Source organism: Scophthalmus maximus, chromosome 20 (assembly GCF_022379125.1).
Source record: "Scophthalmus maximus strain ysfricsl-2021 chromosome 20, ASM2237912v1, whole genome shotgun sequence".
NCBI lineage: Eukaryota > Metazoa > Chordata > Actinopteri > Pleuronectiformes > Scophthalmidae > Scophthalmus > Scophthalmus maximus.
Genome location: NC_061534.1, coordinates 14173646 through 14201345, shown reverse-complemented (window position 1 = coordinate 14201345; position 27700 = coordinate 14173646). Strand labels below are relative to the sequence as shown.

General features: G+C 42.7%; 1 protein-coding gene across 8 annotated transcripts in view; it reads right to left on the bottom strand.

The window, feature by feature from the left end:
* Positions 1–26507, bottom strand: part of dab2ipb (DAB2 interacting protein b) — a 143535-nt gene extending 117028 nt beyond the window's left edge. For 3 of the 8 annotated variants that reach the window (XM_035608488.2, XM_035608494.2, XM_035608489.2), the window contains exons 1-3: positions 26490–26507; positions 13063–13187; positions 7486–7615 (exon numbers count right to left, since the gene is read on the bottom strand). In XM_035608488.2, the coding sequence (XP_035464381.2) occupies positions 7486–7615; positions 13063–13161 (229 nt within the window). In that variant the 5' untranslated portion in view covers positions 13162–13187; positions 26490–26507. Of the gene's footprint in view, positions 1–2054; positions 2304–7485; positions 7616–13062; positions 13188–14666; positions 14764–16062; positions 16182–26489 lie in introns of those variants that run through there. The other 5 variants (XM_035608497.2, XM_035608498.2, XM_035608491.2 and 2 more) reach the window with 4 other exon arrangements.
* Positions 26508–27700: the final 1193 nt, after the last annotated feature.

Sequence of the window (27700 nt, the reverse complement as noted above, 5' to 3'; positions counted from 1 at the left end):
CTGAATTGCTTCAAAGTGGAAAATGAGCCAAAAGCCCTTGTTTTTTTTCCAACCCCCCGAAAAAAAAGGTTTTAACAAAAGGAAAGAGAAGAAATCCCAGCTGGTTTAATCCCAGTCTAATCAAAGCTCTGACAGAATTGAAAACACATACACACACAAAAAATTGTCCCTGTATTTACCCCTCCAGTACATGAGCAAGCGTTCAACCTTTCACAACTAGGGCAAAAACATACAGACCTATTTACATGTCAATGATGGCCACGAATAAGCACTTTTTTCTGCCTCTCCCTTTTTACTGTCCTCCCTCGACATTCCTCCAACCTCTGTGTGCTCCTATAAACTAGTGGTTATGCTCATTTTAGGGCCTGAATTAGCCTTGGCTCCTTGTAAAGACAAATACGTTTACTGAAATACTGAGTTTATTCCTGACACAACTACCGGGTGCACACGTGTACAGTTAGGCTAGAAATGAAAGGTCCAAATGCCACTCAGAATTTCTGTTTTCTGCAGACATAAAAGGTGTATGATACAAAGGTGCAGTTACTATCTCTTTTTAGCTTTGCATGTAGCAGATTAGCATCGCCTATCCATGCAAAATACACAAAGTAGTGTGTAATATATGAAAAACATTAATATGCAAAGCGCTCTCCTCGTAGATTTGATGCAAACAACAGCAATGACAATTCTGTGCATGCATGGTGTGTGTCTGAGAAGTGAAAAGTGTTGCCTGCAAACTTTGGGAAGTGTGAACTCCTCCTGCAGCTGAGAAGGCCTGAGGTGAGAATGTGATCAGGTGATATCAGATCATTGCCCTCTCTACACTCACTCTTCTATTTATATTGGACCTTCGAGAAGGAGACTCCTCGAGCTGCTGTGTGCATGGGAAGGAGCCGGCTGACTGGTTGAGAGGAGAAAGAGAATATTACTGCCGACATTTCATTTTGGGAAAGCTCGCTGTGGGGGTGAGAAAAAGTCCTCACTTATTTGGTTAGCTCGCACACAGGAGTTTGTTAACGTCTCAGGAGATGCATACCAAATGCTAAAGTTATCTTTAGTAGTCGCCTTTTCCCCTTTCTTTGTCTCTCCTTTCTCCGTCGTGGCAGAGAGCCCAGTACATAAAGCAATGTGGCATAGACGCTGGCGAAAAAGTAACTATGGTCTCTTGAAATATGTTCTCTGTTGACTCATTCCGTTAACCACATTCTTCATCAGCAGCGCGGCAGAGTCCTTCCCGTCGGCCATGGAGACAAAACATTGTCTTTTCTGGCCCAGTTAATATTAAATTATTTATTTTTTTCTGCCTTTTGACAATGTAGTTTAGGCTTGAACATTTGAAGCAGTTGGGGGGGGGGGGCGGCAGAAAATGAAGGGGGAAGAGAAAGTGAGCTCTCTCACTGGCCCACAGTGCAGTCTAGATCCCCCTGGATTTATTTGTGTACATAACTCTTTTCTCTTTCTGTCTCTCCCCTTCTTTTTCCCTCCGTCTCCCACTTTCAATCCTTTCTGCCGCTCTCTGTCTCGAACATAAAAAAAAAACACCCACATACAGCAGCCCACTACACAGCATACAAAATACACACATTCACATAACCATCAAATTATCTCTTTTGAAATGGAATGGTACTACACCCACGGCCCTCATGGTTAATTATTCCATTCGAAGAGCTGAAGAGAGAGATTCCTGCTCCATGAAGCCACAACAAACTGAAGGGAGGACAAGGCAAACTGCAGAGAGAGAGATTTAAATTGCTACAAATAAAGGTCATTGGAGCAAAATGTCTTTAGCGGGCAGTTGATTTCACCACATTGCCATGTAACACCCCTCACCCCGTAACCCCCTACCCAACAGAACAGACTGAAGTCCTATTCATTTGACCACAGAGGCCCTATAGTCAACAGCCTGAGAGCCAAAAGGAGAGCCTAGTCATAACTGCAACCTAACAGGACAACCGTGTGACCTAACTCCCTCGCTCACTAAACACGCTCTGCAACTTTGTCCACAGGTATCAGTCTCACAGCTTCACATCTTTTTTTCTCCTTCAGAGCTCACTCACCATGCTGTGTCTCTGGATGGGTGCTGCTGTCAGGGTCCATGTTAAAGTCACAGGGTGATGAGCACCCACATCAACACACCCACATCCCGGGGGGCAAAGTCGGCTGTGTAACTGAACTGCACCGCGTGAAACTGCTACTACAACTATCCCCCTCTGCTGCCGCCGCCGTCTCCTCTTCACTGTTCTCTCCGGTCAGAGCTGCTGGCTCTGCTCTGGCCCCTGCAGCCTGCCAGCTCTGCTCAGGCTTCTACTGTTGTGTTACATCTGTCTGACTGAACCGCTCTCTGGAGAGTGGGGAGAGAGAGAGAGAGCGAGAGAGCATAGCGGAGCACAGGATGGGAGGGAGGGAGAGGAGAGAGAGAGAGCGGAGTAGTTTCCATGTTGTTGGCGGTGGTGGTGGTGGGGGGAGAGATGGGGGGGAGGGGGTTGTGGCAGTGCTGAATGTTTCCACTTTGATCAATTTCACGCTCAGCATATTTTTTCTCTCGTCATAATGAGAACTTAGGAGCATCAGTCTGAAAAACATTGACATGAAGGAAGAATTTAGAAACTTCCCTACTACTGCTGCAACCTGCATGTTAACAATGGGTCAACACGAAAACCTGAGCTGGCTGGGCACCGTGTCAACTCGCATTTCGATACGGCACCTGACCTGAATTGACAGCCTGTGCAGCAAGGTAACCTATGCGCCGGAGATAAAGATTTTGATTATCAAATAATTTAGTAATATATGAAATGTAAAAAAAAAAAAACAGTCATCAGTGTCTCAGACCCCAATCTTCAAATTGCTTGTTTTGTCCACCCTCTGCCAAGCTTAAATCCAATACTTAAATACTTAATACACTAATATCAAAAGAAGTTGGAACTGGAGAAAGTTTGAGATTTTTGCTTGTAAAACAACGCTGAAGATTGATCGAATATCAAATTAGCTGCGAATATAATTTCTGCAGATCAACTACTGAATCAATCAAGTAATTGTTTCAGCTTAGTTAACATGTGGCAACACCATTAGTTTATGCCTATATTATTGACCGCTTGTCTTGCCTGAATCCGAATGTAAAGTATAGAGTTGCCAACACTTAAAAGCTGTCACAAAAATGTTAAGGTTTGGCAGCGAAAATGAAGTATGGACATTTTCCTCAACTTTTCCGGAGTCAGAAAAAGTATGTCGGAATGCAAATGTACGCAAATTATGCTACGGACATTTTACTAGGGGGCTTGCTGGTATAGTTCTGGAAAATGCCTGAGTGAGCCCATGTGAGAATATGGCGGGAATATATCCGCGAGTGAGCGCTCAACCCCGGCACCACTTCCTGCCGAAAATGAAATGTTCCTGCTGTTGTGAACACGTCTGACTCGTCATAATGTCAACTGCACTGTCTGAAAACAGCTTCAGTGGGCCTGCATGCCAGCTAGTTAGCATGGCTAGCATGTAGCCTAAAGACAATAACGTGTAGCTGTGGTGTTCTACATGGTCTGTACTCTGATAGATGTCTTAGTGTGGAAAATGGGAAAGAAATTAGCACGTTCACAAGATGTCATGGGGAGAGCCATTGGTTTCACAGATAGAGACTCTCATGTACTAAATGGTAAATGGACTGTATTTGTAGATCGTTTTCTAGTATTATCGACCAATCAAAACGCTTCTGTCACATTCATACTCTGCCAGAAGAGCCGTCAGAGGCAGTTTACAGTAGGGTTAAGTGTCTTGACACATCGGCATAAGATAAGATAAGATAAGATATACCATAATTTGTCCCACAATGGGGAAATTTGGTCATTACAGCAGCACAGTGGACAGAATATAGCAGAATATAGAAAGAAAATTAAAAAAGCAATATGTACAAAATATAACAAAATATAAATACTATATACAGCGCAGTAGCAATAGTTGCACATGGAGGATAAATATAAATATTGCAGATGGTTATTGCACTTTTGTACCAGTGAATTATGCTTTACGGTGGTTGAGTCATGCGGACTGGGGGAAGCTGGGATCGAACCGTCGACCTTGGGTTGGTGGACGACCGTCTCTACTGGAGGTACAGTACAGAGCGGCTGATTGGCTCAGGAGACGATGGGAGAAGCTGGGATCTCACCACACATAAGAAAGAGTGTGATTTCAATCTCTGCCCAGGCCACCATCACACACTATTATCTTTACAGAAAATACAAGTAGTTGGCCACTGTATAAATATTCCTAATCTTGTATATGCATATGACCTTTAAAGTAGGTAGCCCTGCCCTTTCCAGCTACATATTGCATGCAAATGGAGCACACCAAACCTTTAGCTTTAAAACTTTTTTCAATCTAAAAAATGCCATGTTGTTGAGAAGTTGCAGCTCCTCATATCTGAGATGTTTTGAGTTCATCAAATTAAAACCAAAACAAGACACTGACAAAACAATCCATTATTTACTGGTAAAAGAGACTGGAGTGACCAGCATGAAGTCAACCATTATGTCTAACGATAGCTAATTGTAATAATAAGCTGAGGAGAAAGGAGGACTTAAGTAAATTAAACATCAGAGGGAATATTAAGATACATTTGAGTCAGTATTTGTGCTACAAGGCAAAAATCATTCAACAGCCTTTGGTCAGTTATCCAGTTCTCTTTAATCCTATCGGAAATGTTATAGCTCCTCAATATATTTATGGAAGCAGTAAGAACTGGAAAATAGGGCAGCATATGCCCCAGCATCTTTAAAGAGCCAACAGCCGAAAACTTTTCCAAAGCTGCATGAAAAAGAATGAAAGAATTCCACCTCAGTAAAATTAAGCTTAGTTGGTCTGGTGGGAGTGGAACAGCGCTCTCCCGTCTCTCACATGTTTGTGCCAAAACCACGAAGAGTTCAAAAGAATAGCGGCAGCCGCTCACTATTCAGTCGGGGGGTGAGACGAGATGAGAGCACTCTCTGATTTGCTGTGGATTCCCATTCATCTCAGTGTGGGCTTTATTCATCACGCCGCTTATTTTGAGCCTGTGTCTCTCAAGGACAAGAGCAGGTGAGATCCGTGGCGATGAATAATTTAATGAAACACAGACCACGTGAGTGTGTTAAGTGTCTGTAGTATTGTGATGTGGAAGATGATTTGAAAACCATACTGTTGAACACACACACACACACACACACACACACACATGCAACTTTAAAAAAGGTGGTACTGAAAGTTTCTCTTTCTTTTTTATTCATGAGAAATGCACAGATGTCTGATATTTCTAAGTATTTACTAATTTATGAATTACTGTCAGAGTTGTCACTTTCAGGCTACCTTATTGCTACTGTATCACTGGATATTAACATCTCCCTCTAAAATAGACACTACTCCGAAATCAGTGCTGGTTCATTTAAAACATTTAAAACATCAATTTTAAGACCGGGTTATGCTTTTCATATCAAACAATGAATCATATCAGATGGGTTTTTTTCTAGCATTTCTGGACAAATATTCTGTCAATGTGTTCAGTTAGTTTTACATCTTACTGAAAAATTATATATGTTAATATGTTAATTTTCATCCCTGAATTCAAATCCAAATATAACCGGTTAGGTGATTTAAAAAAAGAGCTGAGATGAAATTTTGAATGACTGACATCATAACCACAATCATGATACTTTGATGTGTAGAGATGTACTCTAGCTAACAAGCAGAATAGTGAGAATGGAAATCTGAATCAGTGATTAAGAAGTGACCTTCCATGATAATAATGTTATTAAGTAATAATTGAGTTTCAGGATGTCATTGGCAGAGTTGCTAATTACTCTGTAATTAGTGAACTAGCTGGGAGAATATTCTTTTAGCCACGTCCCCCCTCAGATAAACAAAACCAAGCTGCAGTAATCATACAGATTCAGTATGATAATGCATCTTACACTGTATCCGCATCACAATGCCAACTGTTATTTGTGTGTGTGTGTGTGTGTGTGTGTGTGTGTGTGTGTGTGTGTGTGTGTGTGCGAAAACTGCAGAGATTTTTGTATTCTAAAGGCCAAATACGAGCTGTGCAGAGAATGCTGGATAAGAGCCATAACTTTGAGAAGACAGAAGGACGTCTCTGCTCATTTCATTAATGTGACCTCACTTGGGAGGCACAGGGTATGATAGAAGTGTTTGAGGAAGAAAACCGGGGCGTTTAAAGCGTTTGAGCTGAGCACACGCACAAAAAGAGGAGAAACTGTTAAACTGACACTTGCTACTTTAACCAAAAGGACTAGAAATAAATACATATAATGCCAGTGAAGGGATAAAATAAATAAATATAAAAAAGTGGCTAAAAGTAAATCTTTTGTGAACTAAATTGCTTACTCTGAAGGGTTAGTAGGCCATCAGATACCACTGCACATCCATCCAACTACAAACAAACTGACTCAATTGTTCAGATGTCGAAAACCACTGTTTGAACAGACACGGTGTCGTCAGAGAGCACCGTCCTGTCCGCAGCACAAAGCATCACTGAAACCGCTGTGGCATTACAGAAATGTGCAAGGACCTTGGTTAAAAATGCCAAATGATACAATCTTTATTCTGTCCAGACACACTGTCTGTGGGACAGAAGACAACAACACCTCAGGAAATGACATAACTCAATACACCTAAACTTAATTAAATGTCAGCTATGTACAGGCTGCAGACAAAATAATGTGATGGCATCATGAAAAAAGCACTTCAACTAAATGAGCAATGCGACACTGATGTAGTAACATTGTGTTGCATGCCAGATTACAACCCGGCAACGGTAACCGTGGGATACAAATGCTTCAGCGTCAACCCTCAGTGCCACCTAGTGTCTCACCGTGACTGATTCAATATGTTCTCTCTCACAGTCACATCCTGAAAACTGTTTTCACTGGGGTGCTCCATCTTGTCCGTAGACACAAGTCCGCATATCTAGAGAGTCACTGCTATATAAGCATAACAATGACATAAAAGCAATAGGGGGAATACAACATGACACCTGCCGTCTGTAAGAGACAAGAACCTTCATCGATGTCCGTCTTTGTTTTGTGGATGAAACATAAAGTGCACTGGAATGCTGTGAAGCAGCAAGCTCTCCATCTAGTGGCTATGAGGCAGAAGAAAGGAGTGTGAGCATTTTATTTTCAAAAGCCTCATCCTGGGCAGTGCAATGATGTGAGGAGCAGAGTGCTTCTTGAGTTACACGGTCCATTTGACCATTGTACAGAACAAGCATCTGCATATGAAGGCTTAAGTTTGACTTGAATGTGCAAAAAAAAAAAGCCAAAACCAGAGACAAGCCATAAACAAGGCTCCCCAAGCTCCACAGTCTTGATAGTAAATTGAATTTAATGGTTCCACGGCCAAGTTAAACGTTTGATTTCAAGGTTATTACTCAATCTAAGTACTTCTAATTGAACGTGTGCATGATTCATCCCCACCACTGCAGAGGCACGTCCTCGGGCTACTCACCGCTCTCAGTGGACAGCTGGCAGTGGAATTCTGGAAACTGGGTTTCCACTGGAACGCTGATGGTGCGTCGCAGGAGATGGACCTTGCATGATGCGGAGCGTCTCTCCTGCAAAAACATGGGGGGAATCCGCTGAGAAAGAGGAGGAAAGACAGAGCGAGAAAGAAAGGCGGGAACAAGAGACACAGAGGGAGAAATTCAAGACAGATACAAGGCTGAATACATTTAAAAAAAGGCAGAAACCCAAAGTAGGCACATAGAGGAAGAATAACAGCCAACAGAAAGATAAATGCAGACTGTAAGAAATGTGAAGAATGCGCATACAATGGTCACAGAGGCTCCTTATCTATTTCTGCTGGGGTTATTCTGGACACCATGTTTATATAGCATGCTGTGTTGGGCCAATAGCCCACAATAGCTGCAGCTGTCCTGATAAATGAGGAATCATTGGATAAAACAGAGCCGGCGTTTGCGGCACATCATTTTGTGTCAGCCCATATCTTCCTGTACGGCTTGCATACCAAATGTTTGGCTCCGAAAAGATTACACAGACAAAAGGAAGGAGGACGGCCGTGGTGAGAGAGTGGTGAGTAAAAAGGAAAAGAGAAAAGGGCCTGGTGTCCTCCACGCGGAGTGATAATGGGCTTATCGAACATCCTCACACCTCTCCACTCAATGCAGCACCCTGTCTGTCTTGTTTTGTCGGTCCCTCTGTTCCCCACGTCTGCCAGTTTATCTCCCCGCCACCCTGTGATCCTCTCGGCGAGTCACCTCTTTGCTTCGCCTCGTGGGACTTGGTTTTGAGGACAGCTCTGGCTCTCACTTTCTCTGATGTAATGACAAAGTCTGGAGGTCTGAGCTGTAATGACTAAGAAAGATGAGCTGCCACTCGAGCCTCGCTGCCGCCGCTTGTAGTGACAGGCATACATAGAGTACAGTTCTGTCCTGTAAGGGCCGAACAATGATCTTGAGCAGGGACTGTAGTATAATCTGTAGCTTTTTTCATAATGATTACTTATTTAATAACCCACTAATTAACCCATTAATGCGTGAAACACACTCATCCAATTAATACTTTGTTACTTAATTTGAAACTAATCATTGGTTCATGTAATCTCTTTTTGGGGGGCTAAAATTATAACTGATGCTAGGGAAGTATGACAAAATTAATGTGATTATCCAGTATAGCATTTTGGCCAGCGCCATCTTGGTTTTTGGAAACCAAAAGTAAATATTTGGACGAGCAGTGGGTTTGGCTAACTGAGAGCTTGTCCACTGCACGTGCACGTGCACTTACACCTATGACCTGCACCTATTGGACGTGGTACCAACTGTCAATCACATGGTATCCACGCTCCAATGCCTACGGGGCTTTATCATCTATTTTACTCTTATGGGTCCATAATTTACATCATGAACATCATGCTGTATTGAAGATGACTTGAAACTAGCAATTGAGACCATAAACTCCTCAGGAAAATGTTTACAGACGTAATAAATCGAGTGAGAAGTAGACTCATTTTCTCATAGACTTCAAAAGAAACAGACTTCTTTTTGCAACAAGTGGAGTCGCCCTCTGCTGGTCTTTGAGCACTTCTGCATTGGCATCACTCTCTGGATCCGGTGACTACATAATTTTTTTTTACTGTGCTGTTGACACAACCAATAAAAAAAATATATCACGAGTTCCCTCTACTGGCCGTCATCGGCAGCTTTAGAAATATATATGAGGAATAAGCTGAATTTCTCCACTGATTTTTTTACAACATGTGCTTCATGACACCAAGGAACAACTGAAGGCTTCACGACAAGCTGAAGGTGAAAATGAGAAAAGTCTCAAATCTGTGGGGCGGGGGGGGGGGGGGGACCCTCTGGAATCACACCTTTCTCTCAGTTTCATCACCTTCATATTGCAGCTCTCAAGATTGTGTTCATGTTCTGTTTTCCACCTTTTGGCTTTTTTTTGTGTCGTTTGGCTTAGCATAGTTTGTCTTACAATTAGGGAAGTGTCACATTGGCAGCACAAATGGCCGAGGGCCTAATGGCCTTTGGCAAATAAGGCTACAGTCATTTATTAAGTAAACCTCCTATTACGGATGACAGTATCAGCTGTTCTCAGTGATACTGCACTTCTGTCCTTTCCATTATGTCTTAAGACAACAAGAGAAAAACTGATAATTTGAACAAGATGAAAAGGGACAATAAGAGGAAAGGCAGAAACACTGGAAAAAACGATTTTCACAGCCAACAATAAATCAAAACTTGTGTGAATGGACTCTTAAAGATCATCTTTCCTCTCACTTTTTCCACTCCAGTGTTTTCTAAAAGTTGAAGAGAATGGAGGAACATAAAGGTCACACAGATTGAATTATAACAAACACTTTTTTAGATTAAAATATGGAACATTTCAGCAAATTGCCATTTTAATTAATTCATTTTACTATAGAAAAAAGGGCAGTGTGCACTGGGATAAATCTGCCAGCTTCCCACATCAAAGCCAATGGGCAAGTACAAACTATTCTAATTTTTAATCTGTGGCTAAATCTGAATTATTTAAATGCATTTCAGAGAGACACGCGTTTTCCTCAGAATGCTGCATTATTTATGTATCGTTTGCTCGGAGAGACACGGCATCACACGGGAAACAAGGACACATTCTACAGGAAGTTTCTGAGTTAAATGAAAATACCTATACTTCTGATGACTGTCACACAAACATGAGGCTGTAGGAGTCTGTGGAGCTTTAACAACGGCATATTTAAATCAAATCCCCAACAAGTTCATGGTCTTATCATATGTAAAGACTTACTAATATAATGGAAAAATGTATATTGCCCTGACACACTGCACAGGTACAGTAACTCATAAATGTTTCGCCCTCGACATGTATGATTGCATGTTCACAGCACCCGATGCTCTGATCCATTCGACAGAGTCTGTTCTGCTGTCTACACCTCGTCACCCCAGGAGCAAGTCTTCATACGACTGCTTAATCGCTTTGACCTACAGTTTGCTGACATAACAGAAATCCGGCGGTGTTACGGGTGACCTTTCAGAGTCTGGGTCTCTACCTGGATGCAGTTAAAAGCTGTTGTTCTGTGTTGCCGCAAAAACAAAAGGCACCGTCGCGGAAAGGCTGCGGATGGGTCTATTGGAATAACGCGTCAAACCCTCAGTAATGTCAGACATTGAAATCTGAAGCCACGCTTCTCTCCGTAATTCTGGTACGAGGAAAGGTTTGTAAAGTCCAACACAACAACGCCGGGGGCTTTTGTGACTCTGAAACAGCGCACTGAGATCAACCATTTGACTAAAATAAGTGCTCAAGAAGCCATTTTGCCCCAGATCTATGTTTAACCATGGGATGGCAATCATGTCAACACATTTCAAGCTTTTTGCATGTCATTTAACGCCGTTTAAAACAGGGTTAGGGGTCAGTCAGTAGAGAAATGACGTTGGGTGAAAAGCAAACAATGTGTAACTCTAACAGACGGAATTAAAGTGTTATTCATATGAAATTTGGTGACAGCAAACTGCTCAGAGGGGGGCTCTGTTCTGTCACTGTTGCTGTGCTGAGACTGTCAAAATGAATCAGGGTCTGAGAAATAACAAGGCAGTCATGAATCATACTAGAGGATATAAGAGTTTTACAACTGAGGAAAGTTGCCATGGTGATTTTGTGATGAAAGATTATAGGTAAGCGAGGTCGACGCTACAGCTTAATCTTCCAGGAATTCATTTGTAGAAAAAAGTTGAGCCTGGTTCAAATCTTTTACTGGACGACCCAGCGATTTTTTTTCGCAGGCCGTGGCATCAAAGGGATGATTAATTAGTATTAAAGGCCCCAAAGTGTGCCATTAAAACCACACCATATATGTGTACCGCTCCAACGGTCTGGACTGTTGACACGAGGCAGCTTGAGATCATGGATTTGTGCTGTTGAAGCTGAGATTTATTAGACCACGATAATAATAAAAGATTCCCCCAGTGTTCAGATTTCTAGTGTTGGCGAGTCTTTGTCCTGTTCTTAGCTGGCAGGATTGGATTTATGAGTGAGTGGAGTGGACGTAGTGTTCTGCTGTTGTACCCCATCTGCCTCGGGGAAGAACGCATTGTTTACTGTGAGAAGCTTTTCTGCTCACCGCAGCGGGAAAGTTATCACATCTCCGGTCAGTCAGCTCCAACCAGCCTGTCCCTTCTCCTCTCAACCTCTCTCATCAACAAGGTGTTTCGATCCGCAGAACTCCCACTCACTCGATGCTTTGTTATTCTGAGTAAAAACTTTAGAGAACGTTTGTTTTGGAAAATCCCAGACACTGGGAACCACTGAAACCATTGGGTCAACAGTTAAGCAACTGTCAAAAGTCACAGAGATCCATTTTTTCCCCATTCTGACATTTAATGTAATAACTAACCGAATCTGCTGACCTGTACCTGCATGATTTTTTTCTGCACTGCACTGCTTCCACATCCGTTTGTGCAATATGAAAAAATCAATATCGCGTGTTCATAGAAAAACATCTTACAGTTTCATATTCTGTTCTTTGCGCTGTTATTCAGAGAGTCTATGGATGAGAGCAACGAAAGTGCAGTCGAGTGGTCAAAACAATTTCCGGACTCAAGAGGCATTTGCCTGTGGTAAGGAGGTAACGGATGCCACTGCAACTTAAATCTGACGTGGATATTGATAAACAATATTCCACAGTCATCCTGGGAAGATATTTATCCATGAAAAAGGAAAGTGAAAACGTCTTTGTAGGACAAGGGTATGTGCAGGCTTTAAATAGGAGCACACACAAAGCTGTTAAGCGAGGAGAGGATGTTGCCAACAGAACAAGGTAAATAAGATTACCCTGCCGACTCATTTGTTCTTGACAACAGGACGTCTAATCTCACGGAAAAAAAAACTAGCATAATCCTGTGTGATACTAATCAAAACAACAGAGGCAAAGTAAGAGAGTCTGCTCTGCCTAACCTAGCTACTGGTGGTCCCGGCCGTGGGATGAATTTCAATGTGGAGAATGGATTCTCACAGAACGCAGGATTCAATCAGGACCTTGAGTTTCTCTAATTGGAATCTACATTCTCGGTCATCTCCATTATTATTATGCTTATCCTTATAATTACTACCAATTTTATTACTGTTACTATTAACCCAGCAGCACTGAGAGGGGAAAAGGGGTTAAGGGGCAGTAAGCAATTTTGGAGAAAGCTTGTTTCTCAAGCAGCCCAGGCTCTGTCACAAAAGGAAATATTCGTTGATTTTTACAAAACGTGTATTGCTTTAAAATCGCTTACTGGCCCTTATATAAAGTGTCAAGTGACAAACTTGGCCACATGGTGCAGCAAAAATGGACATGAATATTTACAATCTATGATGTGTTATAAAATAAACTGTAAACATGGAGAAATGGTTGGATGGAAAAGCACTAGAAAGCAAACGCAAAGAAAAAAGAAAACTTAAATTGACAAGGAGACGCACACACGAACATGAAAACAACAAAACACGAGCAGACAGGAAGGACAATGGTGACACAGAGGGACGTGACAGACAAAGAGACTGTGTCGTCTGCTCTCACCATCTCCGCCTCATTCAGGAGCAGCATCTGACAGTCGGCAACGGCACAGTAATGTGGGTTCCAGGCAGTTCGCTCTTCACAGGAGTGACCACGTGACATCCGGTGTCTGGATGGACAACGCACATCTAGGGAGGGGGAAAAGAAACACAGCGACAAAGCGACAGTAAATTTATTGCATTCCCCTCTATTTCCAATGATGAGGTGACATAAATCTCAGAAAAAGCAATGCATGTGCTTTTTAACACAGGAAATGCAGTCCATATATTCACACACGCGCACACACACACACACACACACACACACACACACACACACACACACACACACACACACACACACACACACACACACACACACACACACACACACACACACACACACACACACACACACACACACACACACACACACACACAAAGGTTACATGACAGACAAGCTGACTTCATCAGTCAGTGCAGAGCACATATCAAATAGTTTAACTACAGACCCTCATTGGCAATCACGACATTTTCTCCTACAGTAAGCAGATACATTGTGTACACACACATCCACCACAACATTTCTGTTCAGATTCAGATCAGATCATGGCGCATCTCTCGTTTGTGTGTAGTTCAGCGAGAGGTCAGCGATGTGGACTGGTGTGCGATGTTGGGATGATTCATTGCTGCTCTTGCTGCAAACCCTGAAAAGGTGATGCAACGCGTTTCATCACCAAGATGCAAAACATACTTTACGTGTATGAAATCATGCTTGATAAACAGCAGCAGAGAAAGCACTGTTTTTATACAGTTGTGCTTCTAGCCGCAACTTTGAAACCAGAGGTTTTAGTCTCAGTTCATAGAGATGTTAACTTGGGGAAACAGAATATAAAACCATGGAGTGTACTTTCAAAAACTTCTTCAGTCATGTGCAGAGTTTCGAAGCGAATACTCGATGAACTGAGACGTGCATTGTTCAAGCAATGCACTTTTTTTGTAATGTATTTTTCAAACAATCTCATTTACAATGTGGTGGAATTAGGAGGTCCTGTTCAACTGGACACGAGTGAGTTGAAGTCACGTAGTGCTCACATTAAGATTCAGGTTGTCGGTTGTGTGTCTTTGATCATTTTTCTCTCGGTGACCGCTTCATATTCCAGGGATAGCCTCATCACCGCATCATTAGAGACTAAGTGCACAGTCAAATTAATGCACAATGACACATACACACACACACACTGAGGTACACAGCGACTGCATACGGCATCTGACTGATCAGCTTACCGTCACGCTGTGGACAGGAGGAGGTCAAGCGCAGCGTTTACCATTTGGCAGAGCCTCTCGAGAGGCAGGATTTTTAATCCTGGTGTTGATTTCAATTATGCAATTCTGGTTCCACAGTTCCGCTTTAAAATCACAAGACTGAGATGGACAAGAGCGGCAAAAACCTGAAAGGCTGGGAAGACTGAAATACTTAGTGGGTTAATCTTCTCTTCCTTCACTACAGCAACCGGAGTGATATCTGTGAAGCAGATGAGCTCTTGAGATATTTATCTTTTTAAAAAGGGGTCTTTAGCATCTATTCCAACAGAAAGCAAGGATCACAACTACAGGCGTACAACTCACCGGCAAGACCAACGCCACGAAGAAAACAACTCAGGTTTATCCGTGCACCATATTTTCTCACAGCTCGTCCACTCTGGGTGACAGGCAGGCTCAAGGACTGATAGGATATAAATTGATGGGATTAGTTTTTTTTTTCATGGCTTTGCTGATTTATTGATCAGGCTTATGACTGATGCATACAGTATTCTGTTGTCAATCAATCACTCTTTAGGCACTGCTGTCTGAGGTAATATGCCAACAAGCTTATAAGCACAGCAGCACAGTGTAATCGTTTCCCGAGCTATTACGCACTATGAGGCAAGAAAACAAACTCCAAGATGATTTAGCAGTAATAGGTTTAACGGACTGTTTGGCTACTTGACATGCCTTTAATAATACCCATTACAAATTATAAATTTGTCCATTTTTAGGTGTTCATTAAGTTTCAGTTTCTATGTGGCACAACAAATGGAATTAGAATGATCAACTTAATTCCCATTCAGTCTCCTTCTATAATTTGATCATCTTTAGCACTTTCACAAACCTTTTGTCAGCAGTATGGTGAGTATTTGCTTCAGATTTGTAGTAGTTTCGGATTTCATTGTTTAGTAAAAAAGCCTCCACACCAATCAGATTGCAGCTTCTTGGAAATAATAATTCACAAAATAAAGCCACCCATCGTTTTCTATAATGCTTATTTACCGGGGTGAAGTCATTTTGTCAGCTTTGTGCTTTAATGTTACAGCTGCAACAGTTAATCTATTAATCGATTAGTAATCGACTTCTAAATTAATCGCCAACTATTTTGATAATCAATTAACCGGTTCAAGTAGTTTTTATGAAAAACATGTGAATATTTTCTGGTTTCTTTGCTCCTCCGTGACAGTGAACTGAATGTCTTTGGTGTGTGGACAAAACAAAACATCATCTTGGAGTCTTGTGAAACACAATCAACATTTTTCACCATTTTATGACATTTTATGGATAAAAAAACGAATCGATTAACCGAGGAAACAATCGACAAGATTAATAGATTATGAAAATAATCGTTAGTTGCAGCCCTTTTTGATATGCATATGTAATATGCATATTTCAAAGTATTTCAACTGGCAGGTGTGAAATACTAAATGACTTTCATTCTGTATAATGACAATGGTTTGACATTCCTATGTCTCAAAACAAAAACGTTATTGAAGATTGAAATGCGTCGCCCCTGACAACGCCTGTAGTGACATGCGCACTGGGCGGCCATTCATCCAAATGACGGCTTGATCAAAAAAAGCCGAAGTCACCAACTTTCCACACGAAGCTAGTTTAGCAAGCTAGCTTAACTTGGTTAGCCTATCTTGTTTTCCCAATGTCCACCTGGATAGTAATACATGTAGCTGCTCATTAATATCCGTTTACATGTTCTCACCTGCTCAACGCTGCTGGTTCACGGCAGCAGGGGCCTGTGCCTCGGACGTAACCTCAGGCTCGACTCTGATAGGGTTTTCCAATTTCAGTCCTATAAAGTTGGCTCCGGCCCAACCACTGACCAATGAAATCACCGGAAAACCGGAGTCATCATTCTACAGGATCCCGACAGGGACAAAAGAGTTTCAAGCAAAGTAACAAATAATAAAGATTAGTAGATATTAATGGATGGAATGCTGTTGCTGTTCCAGACTTTGCATGTGGGAGACTTTGCACTTCAATGATCATTTTGATCCCGTTCTTCGAGACGTAAAAAGGCTCCTGTTGTTGTTAGCGGACTTCTAGCCGTCCATTTGAGATCGACTTGACCAATCAGAGGCTTTGTTACAGACTTGTACCAATCAGACGCTGTGTTGTCGACTGGTTGAAAAAAAAATGATTTTACACTGAAAAGTCTTCATCATTGTTGTCTGGTGTGTCATTATAATGAATGTCTGTGAGATTCAATTTCCGTTTAGTTTTTTCTTTTCTCTTTATGGTCATATAACTATTTATACATTCATGTGATATCACTGAAGCATACATATTCTGATAGCGTAGGTTGTCCTGAAAAAAAAGATGTACTGTACATAACTTGACTGTACATTACAGGGTTGAGGTTTGACCAGCATTATTACACAAGGTGGGCCCAAAATTGACAAAACAGGAAAAAATGGCTTAGGGTTCAGAGGGTTAAAACAGAGCTTCTAATAGACGGAGGTAGAGTTTCTCAGGCTAAATAAATACATAGACTAATGAATATATCGTTGCATTGTATTTCAACAAATATTATTTGATTCCTGACAGAATTCCCAGAGAATTGATGCTTTTACCGCCTTATTCTATCCCTGGAATAACATGAGGAGACTGTGTGACAATAAATAGAAAACTAAACACCATATCTTTAATTAGAAAAAAAAAGATCCACACACTGTTAAATATTTCGCATGATCATCAATGAATAGTTCATTGTGATTGACCGCATCACACGTCAATTTCTCTCCTCTGCTTCAGCAACAGAAGTCTGACATCACTTCAGCTTCAAGTCATAGTTTGATCACTGTCAGACAAAAGGGCAAAAACATTCCCTCAATAATACACTTGATAAAAGGCCTGTGCTTATTTGCATTATATTATTAGGCTGACTTTAGAGTTCAAATATTAATTTATGTAGTTCTTTTCTATTGTAGTTATAATATCATATTATTCCCATTTCCATTAATAGTGTCATTTTACATTATTAAGTGATACCAGGTATCAGCAGTTCTTCCCCCATCATATTAGGAGCTACAGTCATGGTTCTGATGACGTTTCTTTTTAAAAAGACTCTTCACATAAGTCCAAGAACTGGAACAAAATGGAGCGGAACCTTTGCAGTTCATCCTGCATTTGATCCGAATGAACAGTCACACACGTGGCAGCTATTTTAGTAGTATTATGTGTTTTTAATTTGCACATGTTTTGAATTTGGATAATTAAAAAGTTCACTGGTGCAAACCACATAACATCTGTATATAAAACCCTCAAACATTTGCAATAATGGTACATTGACCATTGGCTTTATTAGTGAATACTGTACTTGGTTTTATACCGGAGAGGATGAACCTTCCTTTCTTCATTGACACAAGAAGAGCAGTTCTTTTGCCATGTTGTTAAAGGCTTTTTGGCCCTTGTGGAGTCCACTCTCCACACAAGTGGTGCTGCTTTGTACATCGGCACTGTCAGTGTCATGTGAGAAGACCCTATAAGAGACCAACAAAGCCAGAACAGGAGGCGCACAGTATGAAACCCAGCACAGTGCAGCAAACACCATTTTTAAATCTAAACCTATAGAAAAAAAATCAAACAGCCCTTTAATCGTATCACACATTCCATTAATCCCCATGTGACTTATTGTTCCATTCACTCTGCACATTACAAGCTTCACCTAATTCTATAACATTCCCACCAATATAAAATACCTTCCTTATTAATGTAAACCATGTGGGGTAAATGTATCAATCCAGAGTAAGGGAATAGGTACATTAATATATGCATGTAAAATATATGTTTTAAAATATTTATAACTCAACTTTTGCAGTTGTTGGTCCATGGATAGTTTTAATTTCTAAAAGCAAATAATATTGCTGCATCTTATATTTAGGATGTGGGTGTTTGGTCATTATTTTTCTTTTCTGGCAGCAACAAAATCCTTTTTCCCCAAATAAAAAGGGTATGATTAGTAGACACATTTGAGGGCTGTTTCGTATTGTGTTACCGTTGATTGAAGGGCAGTTATGTAATCAAGCACATTTCGCTGAAGCGCAAATGAGCAGCGAGGAAAAGAGACAACAGATAATGTATTCATTAGACTGTTTGTGTGTCCATGAGAGGACGGTGTCATGGCTGAGTATTTTCTACTCTGTGTGTAAAAGATAAGCAGCGCTCCAATCAGATTGTAGCTAGATGCTTAATCTAATTCAGATGACAAGCATGTTCACGTTGTATTTGCATATACTTATACACGGCTTCTGCTGCTGCCTCCTGTGCTCCAAACATCAGTGGTTGACTGAGATCAATAACAGCGCAGCATTAGCATTTCTTTCCCCTCCCAGCATCAATAGCTTTGCTCCGCATTATGACAATAAACCTCACTTCTCACCGGGTGCTACAGAGTCCTTCCGTCAGGTATCGACAGAACAAATATAAAAAGGGCCCTAATGGTATTAGATCGATACTTTAAGTTCGGAGGAGATGCCTTACAAACGTTTTGTTCGAAATACCCGCTTTCCTGTTTCCAGTAACAATGTAGTGAAGGAGAGAATAGGTGTTACAGTACATCGAAGCACAAACACTGGAGATGTGGGGAAGTATGTAGGCTGCTGCCCGGCAGATTTACCAAGATGACTGTGGTTGGAACATAATCTAAGGCAAATCGATGTCCACTTTTCTTGATATTTTAGGTTTTGTTCATGGGTATCAGACAAGTTCTATGAAATATATCCAGGGTTAATATTGACTTGTCCGTCACATAACAGTTTCTGCACCTACTACTCCCACATAATGTAGGTTCTTGCCTCCCAAGCTCACTTACAGTAAACTTGTGCAGGAGTCTGATTCAGAGAAAACCTCCAAAATATCGAAGGCTCATTCCCAGGGACCCTTTTCTCACCAAAACATCCCTCTGATTCAATCTGCATTTTAACTACTGCTTACTTTACATATTTTGCGCACATGATCATGTTTAGCAAAAGCTGAAGACATAAGCAGAGCCCCTCTGGCGATGCTGTAGTGTGTTTATCCACTTCCACACAAGCGCAAGATGTTGAAAAGGTGTTTCTCACTGCTGCAGCACCAAACGTATGGTGACTGATAATGCAAAGCACTTTAAAAAAACGTACTGCCATTTTTTGTTTGTTCGTTTAATATCAATGATCAGAAAAATCATGCTTGTTTAGCTGGTTGCCTCTGTTACATAAGCGACTTACAATTATAGATGCAGGTAGCATTAAGGGCCTTGCCTAAGGGCCCACATTGGGATGACTTGGAATCGCACCCTCGAACTTCTGTACCAAAGTCAGCGGTGTAACCCACTAAACTGTACCAGCTGCTGCTTCATGTAATACAAGCAAATAAAATATTTCAGTTGTTTCAAAAACCTTCAGAGAGCAGGGTGGTAGTCCACGTCGTCTCTATCTCATCATAACCTGCTGAAGAAGCACTTAAGGAAGAGATGCATCCATTTTACAAAGTTAGTTATAAATCCTGCCTGTCTACTGTACATGCCGCTGGCTACACTGGCATGCTCCGAAGCTTTGAGGGATTTAGAGCGCATGGATTTGCACTGTCGATGAGAAGCCTCATCGTGTTTTCTGCTCGTACAAAGCCACGCTGCGAGGGCCACAAGGTTAGCCCACATGCAGGGACGGTGATTAAACACCCCTCCCGGAGCTTTGTGGAAATGCCACGAGAAGCTCGCCCCCGATCACACCTTGAGGGCGGAACCAGGTAAAACCGAAACGCAGAGGAGCGCAAGTAAGACTTTGGCAATCTAGTATTTATGGCTCCGGTGGATGTCACATTGCCGCTGACAACCACTCGTTTAGACACGTGCGGACTGAACCATGGTTGTCAAATAACAGGCTCAATGAATCCAAAGAGCATGAAGACGCGGCTGGCACGAGGCCACGAAGAGCCGTGTCAGCCTGTCAATGGCACAATGGAGTAAACGACGGGAGAAGCCTCTGTAGCTCCCGCTGCCGCTTTTTTGACACCCTGGGTCCGACTATGAAGCTTGAACTGTTTTGCAGCTTCTGGTCATCAATTAAAATGCAATCTCCATAGTTGCACCCCTCAGTCAAGGGTGGAAAGGATCAAAGATCAGCGTGTGAATGTATCCAGGCTCTTACCGAATGAGTTACTGTGAGCAAATGAAGCACATGAGCTGCAGAAGGTGTCTTGGAGACACCGGTGCAGTTACAACCCAGTGCAACTGACAGCTTGAGGCAAACCATGAGAAACCATGGTGCAATGACAGCAGAATGTCATGCTCTGACCTTCAGTATACGCTTGCATTTTAACTGCGTGACATTAAAAACGCATGACATATATTCGTGATCTATTAGACAGGGATCTATTAGTGACTGCACAAACACCACTTTGGTTCTAATGAGCACAGAAAGGCATTAGATTGCACAATCTATAAAAAAAAAAAGGCCCTTTCTCTGAGAGCGGGAGGACCACATATGTTGTCTGAGACAAATAAGATCACATTGTGGAGGTTAGACTTCGGGAGATTGGACAGACATTGTAGGAGAAAAAAAAAGGATATAAAAGACAAAATAAAATTCAGAATGCCACGAAATGTCAAGAGGAATGTGTGGTGAAGAGGAGTTTGTGTGTGGGAGTGGAAGCGGAGGGGTTAAACAAGGATGGACTGTTGACAAATGGTACTGTGGCTAAATTTATACTTTGGAATCAGGTTGCACAATATGATGAAAACCAGTGTTTTACCCGGAGACGCATTTTTTCAGCATGCAGCACGCATCAGAAAATATCGCTGTGATATCGGCCGAGTGGTCGTGTTTGGGGTGTGCTGCCTGAAAGGAGATAGGTGAGGTGGTTCCGCCTACTGTGTCAGCTGCCATACCTGATTTGAGTCAGTTTGACAGGCTTGTCACACACACACACACACACACACACGCACACGCACACACACCTGGCTGCACCTTGGGATGAAAGAGGAGCTCCATTTTCTAAATTACATCACGGACTGTTATTGAGATGTTTGAAAGAATAATATGGGCAAACAAAGAAAACAGCCAACTGATTAACTTCTCTGAAGAACATTCTGACTGTGAAAACTAAATGCTGGAAGAACACTAGTCTGTCTGCAAGTCACATGTTGTCCCTGTGTTTCTGTGATGACAGAGTCAGATAACATGCACTTGGTGAAAAGAATCCTCAAAACGGAGTTAAACCAAGGCCAAACAAATCGGGCACATGTTTGTCAGATTCAGATTATTATCTGTACTGGATCTGCACCAAATTGTATTCCAATCTCGTAAACCTCAACACCACAAATACGTCTGACCTACTTACATCGGGATGGGTATTTCAGTTTTGGAGAATCTAACAAAAATCTTGCAATGTAAAAGGAAATGTATTTACAAGAATTTATAGATCTGCCCCTTTTTAACCAGATCTGACAGGTTCTTCCCTATAACCCATCACTTCACCAAGTTGAATGCAAATTGGTTCAGTACTTCTTCGTGTAATCCTGCTTGGCAGTAGAAATAAATAAACCACACGCAAAGAGAAGACGGATAATATCAAGATATTAATGCAAAAGAAGGAATTCATGCAGGACAATAGGTGAAAGTTCTGTGGCCGTGAACTCCAGTCAATCACTTCCAAGCCCCGACTTGATGGTAGATTTTGATTCATCCCTCTCGGCTGGTGAGTGGGAGTCGGCAGTGCCACACTTGACTGTAATGGAGGATATTTGCGCTAACGTACACACTGACCCAGGCGATGAACTCTCCCAGCAGCAGCCGGTCGAACATCTTTCTCGTCTGACCCTCAGTCACGGAGGAGATGTTCTCACTCGGTGTCGCCGGACACTGAGGCGTATGACCCAGCGGCTCCTGAAGACTCCAGGGTTGAATAAACAGGAAGGTTTAGCTGCAACTCAATTTTTATCTCAATAGCTTGGAGAGTTATCTGAATCACGAGTGTTATAGCTGCCTCGCGTCTGAAAACGGTTTAATCAAGCTGTATTAAAAAAATCCCCTTTTGATTAAAATCGCAGACTCAAAAATACCAAAACATACAAACAAGTATAAAATAGTCATCTTAACTTCTGAGTTACATTACACCAAGAGAGAGGGGAGACAGACTGCGGTGCACCCAGGCCTACTTTCTCTTTTAAATAAGGGTTTTATATTAAAACAAGATTGATGATGGCCTTGAGCCGAGTCCCAAGAGGAACAAGGAGGCCGCAACATTACTTAACAACGTTTTAATGAAGACAGCCGCGCACAGAGAGAATGAGACCTGTGTGCGTGAGGGGTTGACGCCATTTCAGGGGCCTGGTCCATTAAAATATCTCGAGCATCTGATCTTAAAAAGTGTCTGTGCATAAAAAGAGTGCGGCACATTTTCACATGAAAGAAACGCAGAACGTGTAAACTGAAGTCAACGCTGAGATTTAGTTAGTTAGTTGGTTAGTTAGACTTTATTGACCCCGGAGGGAAATTCTTTTCCACATCACTGTACATCAGCTTAACACACATCGTCCCACAACAATGACAGTCAGAAATACATTAAATACGACACAACAGCACACAATAATGACAAGCAGAACAACATGAAAACAAGACTCGCAGGTCCCTCAGCGAGTCACCTTGCTTAGGGCTGCTATGGCTGTGGGTTTCAGGCTTGTTTCCACCTTAAATCGCTGCTGTCATAGAAACTAATTATGTGCTTCTACAGAAACAAAAGAACAAAATAATAATAACAATGCAGATGTTGACTGATTTAGTGACATGGGGAAAAAAACCAACTGTTGGTCCCTGAAGGAATGAGGTTGAAAATTGGTAACTCGTTCCCTCTAAATCTATAAAACTGCTCCAGCGTGTATATGATTATGATCCCTTCTCTCCCTTTTTGAAATTCTGACTCAGGTGCCACGGGGACCTTGAGGCAATCGGCTGCTGGCACCTGTACAGCACCAAGATAAGCTCAGTTCATGCTGCCTCAGCGCCGCTACTACCACACTGATATGTGTGAGAGGGATGTGAAACTACAACATTTAAACTTTCCACTTTTCATACTTCTGAAATACTGGAAAATCAAGTTTTCTCATCAGACCCCTCAGTTCTTGGAGGTTCTTAGAATTGTTATCTGAGTAAAAGAATCTGAATTGAAACAAATTGCTGTTTAATAGATTGTTGCAGCCCTTTTCTGATCATCAGTGTGTATGTTTTTAGATATTGATGAAGGTGTAAACAAGAGAAATGGTGTGCAAAAGCTTCGGCGAAGGATGGCTTTTTGGAATTATTAGCATTAAAATGGTTATTTTTGATATAAGGTTTCTTGTGCAGGCGTGTTCTCTCTGAAATCCAATGGGTCCATAGCTGTACAGTTTCTTATGCAATCTTGCATATTGTTCTGTTAAATTTTTTGCTGATGCACAATTATTGATAATAGTGCCCAAGTTGCAGCTACACTTGAGCTGCGTCTCTCTGTAATTTTAACCCATAATCCAATCTGACAAAATCATTTCATGGAAAGCTTTTAATGTTTGCAATGCCCCCCCCCCCCCCCCCCCCCCCCCAGGCTGAGGATGCATGTTGTTCCACTCTGTTACATTTTATTGGTGGCAATTGCACTTTTCTTACTGTGAACCCTCACATTTCTCTCTTGCGCTCACACACATTACGTAATCCTGCTTGCCACCTGCCATGTCACTGCTGTAGGCCAATACAACACACTTAAGCGTAAATTATGCCTCTCTTGTTCATGCTGAGATTGCACTAACAATAAAAGCCATCTGTCTGAGGAGTTTAGGAGGGGAAAAAAAACTGCGCATCTGTACCACAGTTACCTCAGAGCTGCGCTGCTGTGTTGCTCTGCCGGGGCTTTGCCCGCAGATTAAAGTGCAGCCGAGGTGACGTTCAAGCTGAACCGAAGGAGGTGCTGATAATGATTCCAGCCGCGAGCTCGGATGGAACTGGTGATGGCTGACAGGCGAGGTGTCAAAACAGGGCTGTGTCGATAAATCACGAACAACACCGCGGAAGCCACAACAACATTGGGTTTTGTCTTCCTCCAAAATGCCACGGTGCAATTTTTAAAACTCGAGTCTTTTTTTCTTTTTTTTTTTTCACAGACTGACTGCGGAACTCAGCCCAAAGGTTTCTGTTTTTAGAACACAGTGAAGATAATTAACTTCTCACCTCAAGTGAATATGTGGCGTAGACTAGTGTCTGCTTGTTTTTCCATCCGTACTATCCACTCATACTTCTGTTACTGCTCATTTCTATATATCAATACCACAAAACAGAAATTGTGCACCTTGTATCCCCTGTAGGTTTCAAATTCATTAGTCAGAGTCGTTGACCTATCACCATGACAAACCACTCTACATCTTGGTGTGACTTTGGTGTGGCTTGCCCCTGTGGTCTGACCTGCAAAAGGCTCACATGAAATTGCATATAATATATGAGCATGATTTACACTGTGGTCAGTTTGGAAGAGGAAGAGAACCCCTGGCCAAATGTACAAAACACAGGAGCAAATGCTCCAATGCATGTGGGTGGTCAACGTCCATGTGCCCCCGTCATCCACGACGACGAGCCTACGTGCCTCGCCTATGACGAGCCAATCGCGGGCATCATTACAGTTGGAAACGCGGATGCGGGACAAATGTCCTCGGACGAAGTTTTCTGGAGTTTGTGCGGCAAACTTTCACCAGACGGTCGGACGGAGACAGCGTTGTGGTGGGCGAGCGAACCGCCGAGAGGCTGAAACCTCATTCTGAAGGGGGAATCAAACTGTCAGTCTGTCTCAAAGACCCGCTACAGAGTGTATTACTCATTACGCAGGCAAAAGAAATTGAAAGGACCCCACAATGCCTGTGATGGAACAACAGACATAAGAAAATACTGCACTGCCCAAACTGCCATGTTTGTGCGTGGAATCACCGCTGAGTTGCTTCCCTGCCTTCGACCCACGGCGTGTTGGGACGGAATCCGTTTGACCCAGCAAACACCACGAGTACGGAATAAACACATCTTCGCTTCAGCGGCAAATCAAAAGCCTCTTGCCGTTTCAATAACAGAGCGGAGAGCGATAGGTGTTTTTGAATGGAGGAGTCTGCAAGTCGAGACATTTCGCTCGGTAATGTTCAGAGTTGAAATCTTTCCCCCCGCCCCAACAACGCACAGACTCTACTTACGCGCTGCTCCCCAATATGTGCACTTCACAGACGCACACTGAGTGTAGTCTTACTGCGCCGCAGGTAACAGACGCACGTTTTTATCATAATTCCGCAGATTTCTGCATTCACCCTCAACAGCATGGTGTCACCTGGCATTCAGTTTGAGGGCAGCAATGAATGTGTTGTTTTTTTTCCCAACCTCTGGGTTAACAGTTTGCGGAAGCCAATCAAATTAATTACTTGACTAATGAAAAATGAGTGTGCACTGTCTAGCTCCCGGATCAATACTGTCCTCATCCCCAAAGGACGACCGTGACCCGCACGGCAAAACGCAACCAGACTTTTCCACTGTTGGAAAAACAACAAAAGTGCTCGATTTGATCCGTCACTTTTTTCTTTAAAGTCCACGTATCGGCAAAATTTCCAAATAGCGATAAGCCCTTCTAATCATGCTGGCTCAATGAGAAGACACTTTACCGAGGCGCGACGTTCATCTATAAAATACTAATACACGGCGCGATTAAAAGGAAAACAAGGCGATCCCAGCTGAAGTGGCACAAGCCTCCTCTGTTGTATTTGGGTCAGAAGAAAGCAACGGTCCACATGTACTTTCACAGCTGCGCTTTGGATGTGAAGCAGTCGCAGGAGCTGCTCCACCTTAATGTACTCCCTCCAGCGCTGCCATATGGATAAAAATGTGCACCTCCCGTTTTTCTACCACAACCATCAGCACAGTTATCACCCCTTATAGCACAACACATGCACTCATGGGCGTGCAGAAGAGGAGGGGAAATAGACAGATGGATAGTGAGAGATAAGGAGAGATGGAGAATGGGAGAGAGTAGCCAGGGAAACAAGGCAATAAAGAATGTGGCATTTAACGGTGACAAATAGGAGAAAAGATGGGATAATGATGCAGGGGAAAAGGGAAGGGGCTGACAGAGATGCACATCTAATTTTGCATTTACCTGACAGGGAATCAGAAGACATTCTTTCTTGCTGATGCATCTTGAACGCTGGCTCCGGTGTGAGATTGTGTTGGTCTGTGTGTGTGTGTGTGTGTGTGTGTGTGTGTGCGTGTGTGTGTGCGTCCACGAGCCGCTGAGAGTGAGCGGAGCCAGCGTGCCTCACTGTGTGTTTTGATGACGGAGTCTGCGTAGCAGCTCAGGGGAGGGAGCGAGCAACGGGAGCGAGCGAGCGACAGAGCCGGGAGCAAGGTCCGGGAGAGGGGACGAGTTTTTCCTTGACCACCTCGCCAAGTGCCTCCGACCGCGCTCTCTCTCGGTTTCTCTCATTCTCGTCCTCGTTCTCCGCGCAGCGTGAACGCGCAACGTCTTACAAGGGGGCCCATGTGCTGCGGATGGGGATTTATGGGGCACACAGAGGCAGGGAGATGGGTGGAGCACGGGGGAGGGAAGAGGAGGTGCTGAAGGAGAGCAAGAAAGCAATCACCTTTAGTTGCTCGCACAGGCCCTGAGACATTACTCTTCCCTCCCCTCCGTGTAACCTTGCAATGCAGAAGCCAGTTCAGAGCCTAAGCAGCTGAGGAATCCACATGGTGTCCACGGGTAACGTGATTTAACACTCATAGTTCCGACTGTTTTCTGTGGCTTCACAGACTGACCCGTAGTCCGACCAGTGGGTGTGCATCCTGGCCTGTATGCGGATGTCGCAGACGCAGGTTCGACTCTCGTGCTCATCGTGCGCGTGTTAAGATGCGCCTCAGCACTCTACTTTCATTGGAAATGAATCACGGTCCGTACTTGGTCAGAGAGAGATTATTAACAACGTCGTCCTTGACTCCTTGCAAGACGAACGGGCGTCTCCTCTTTCAGCTGATTAAAACCCCGTGGCCATTAGTTGACACTGGGTCTGGCGTGTGTGTGTGCGTGTGTGCGTGTGTGTGTGTGCATTCAATTGACAGTTTATAATTCAAGGATTGCACTGTGTTTTCCAGAACACCATAATATATGCATGGCTGCTGACGCATGGCATTATGCACGCTTGGGTGCCTTTTTAAAAGAGGCACTGTTTCCATGGATTTCACCAAAGATTTCCTGATTGCCATGAAAAGACACTCAAACGACACTTTTCGGACTGAATATTTCACGGAGTAATTCATTTTTTTGGCCATTAATTCGCTCAGTCACTTTCTCACACATTTGTCCATAAGAATATA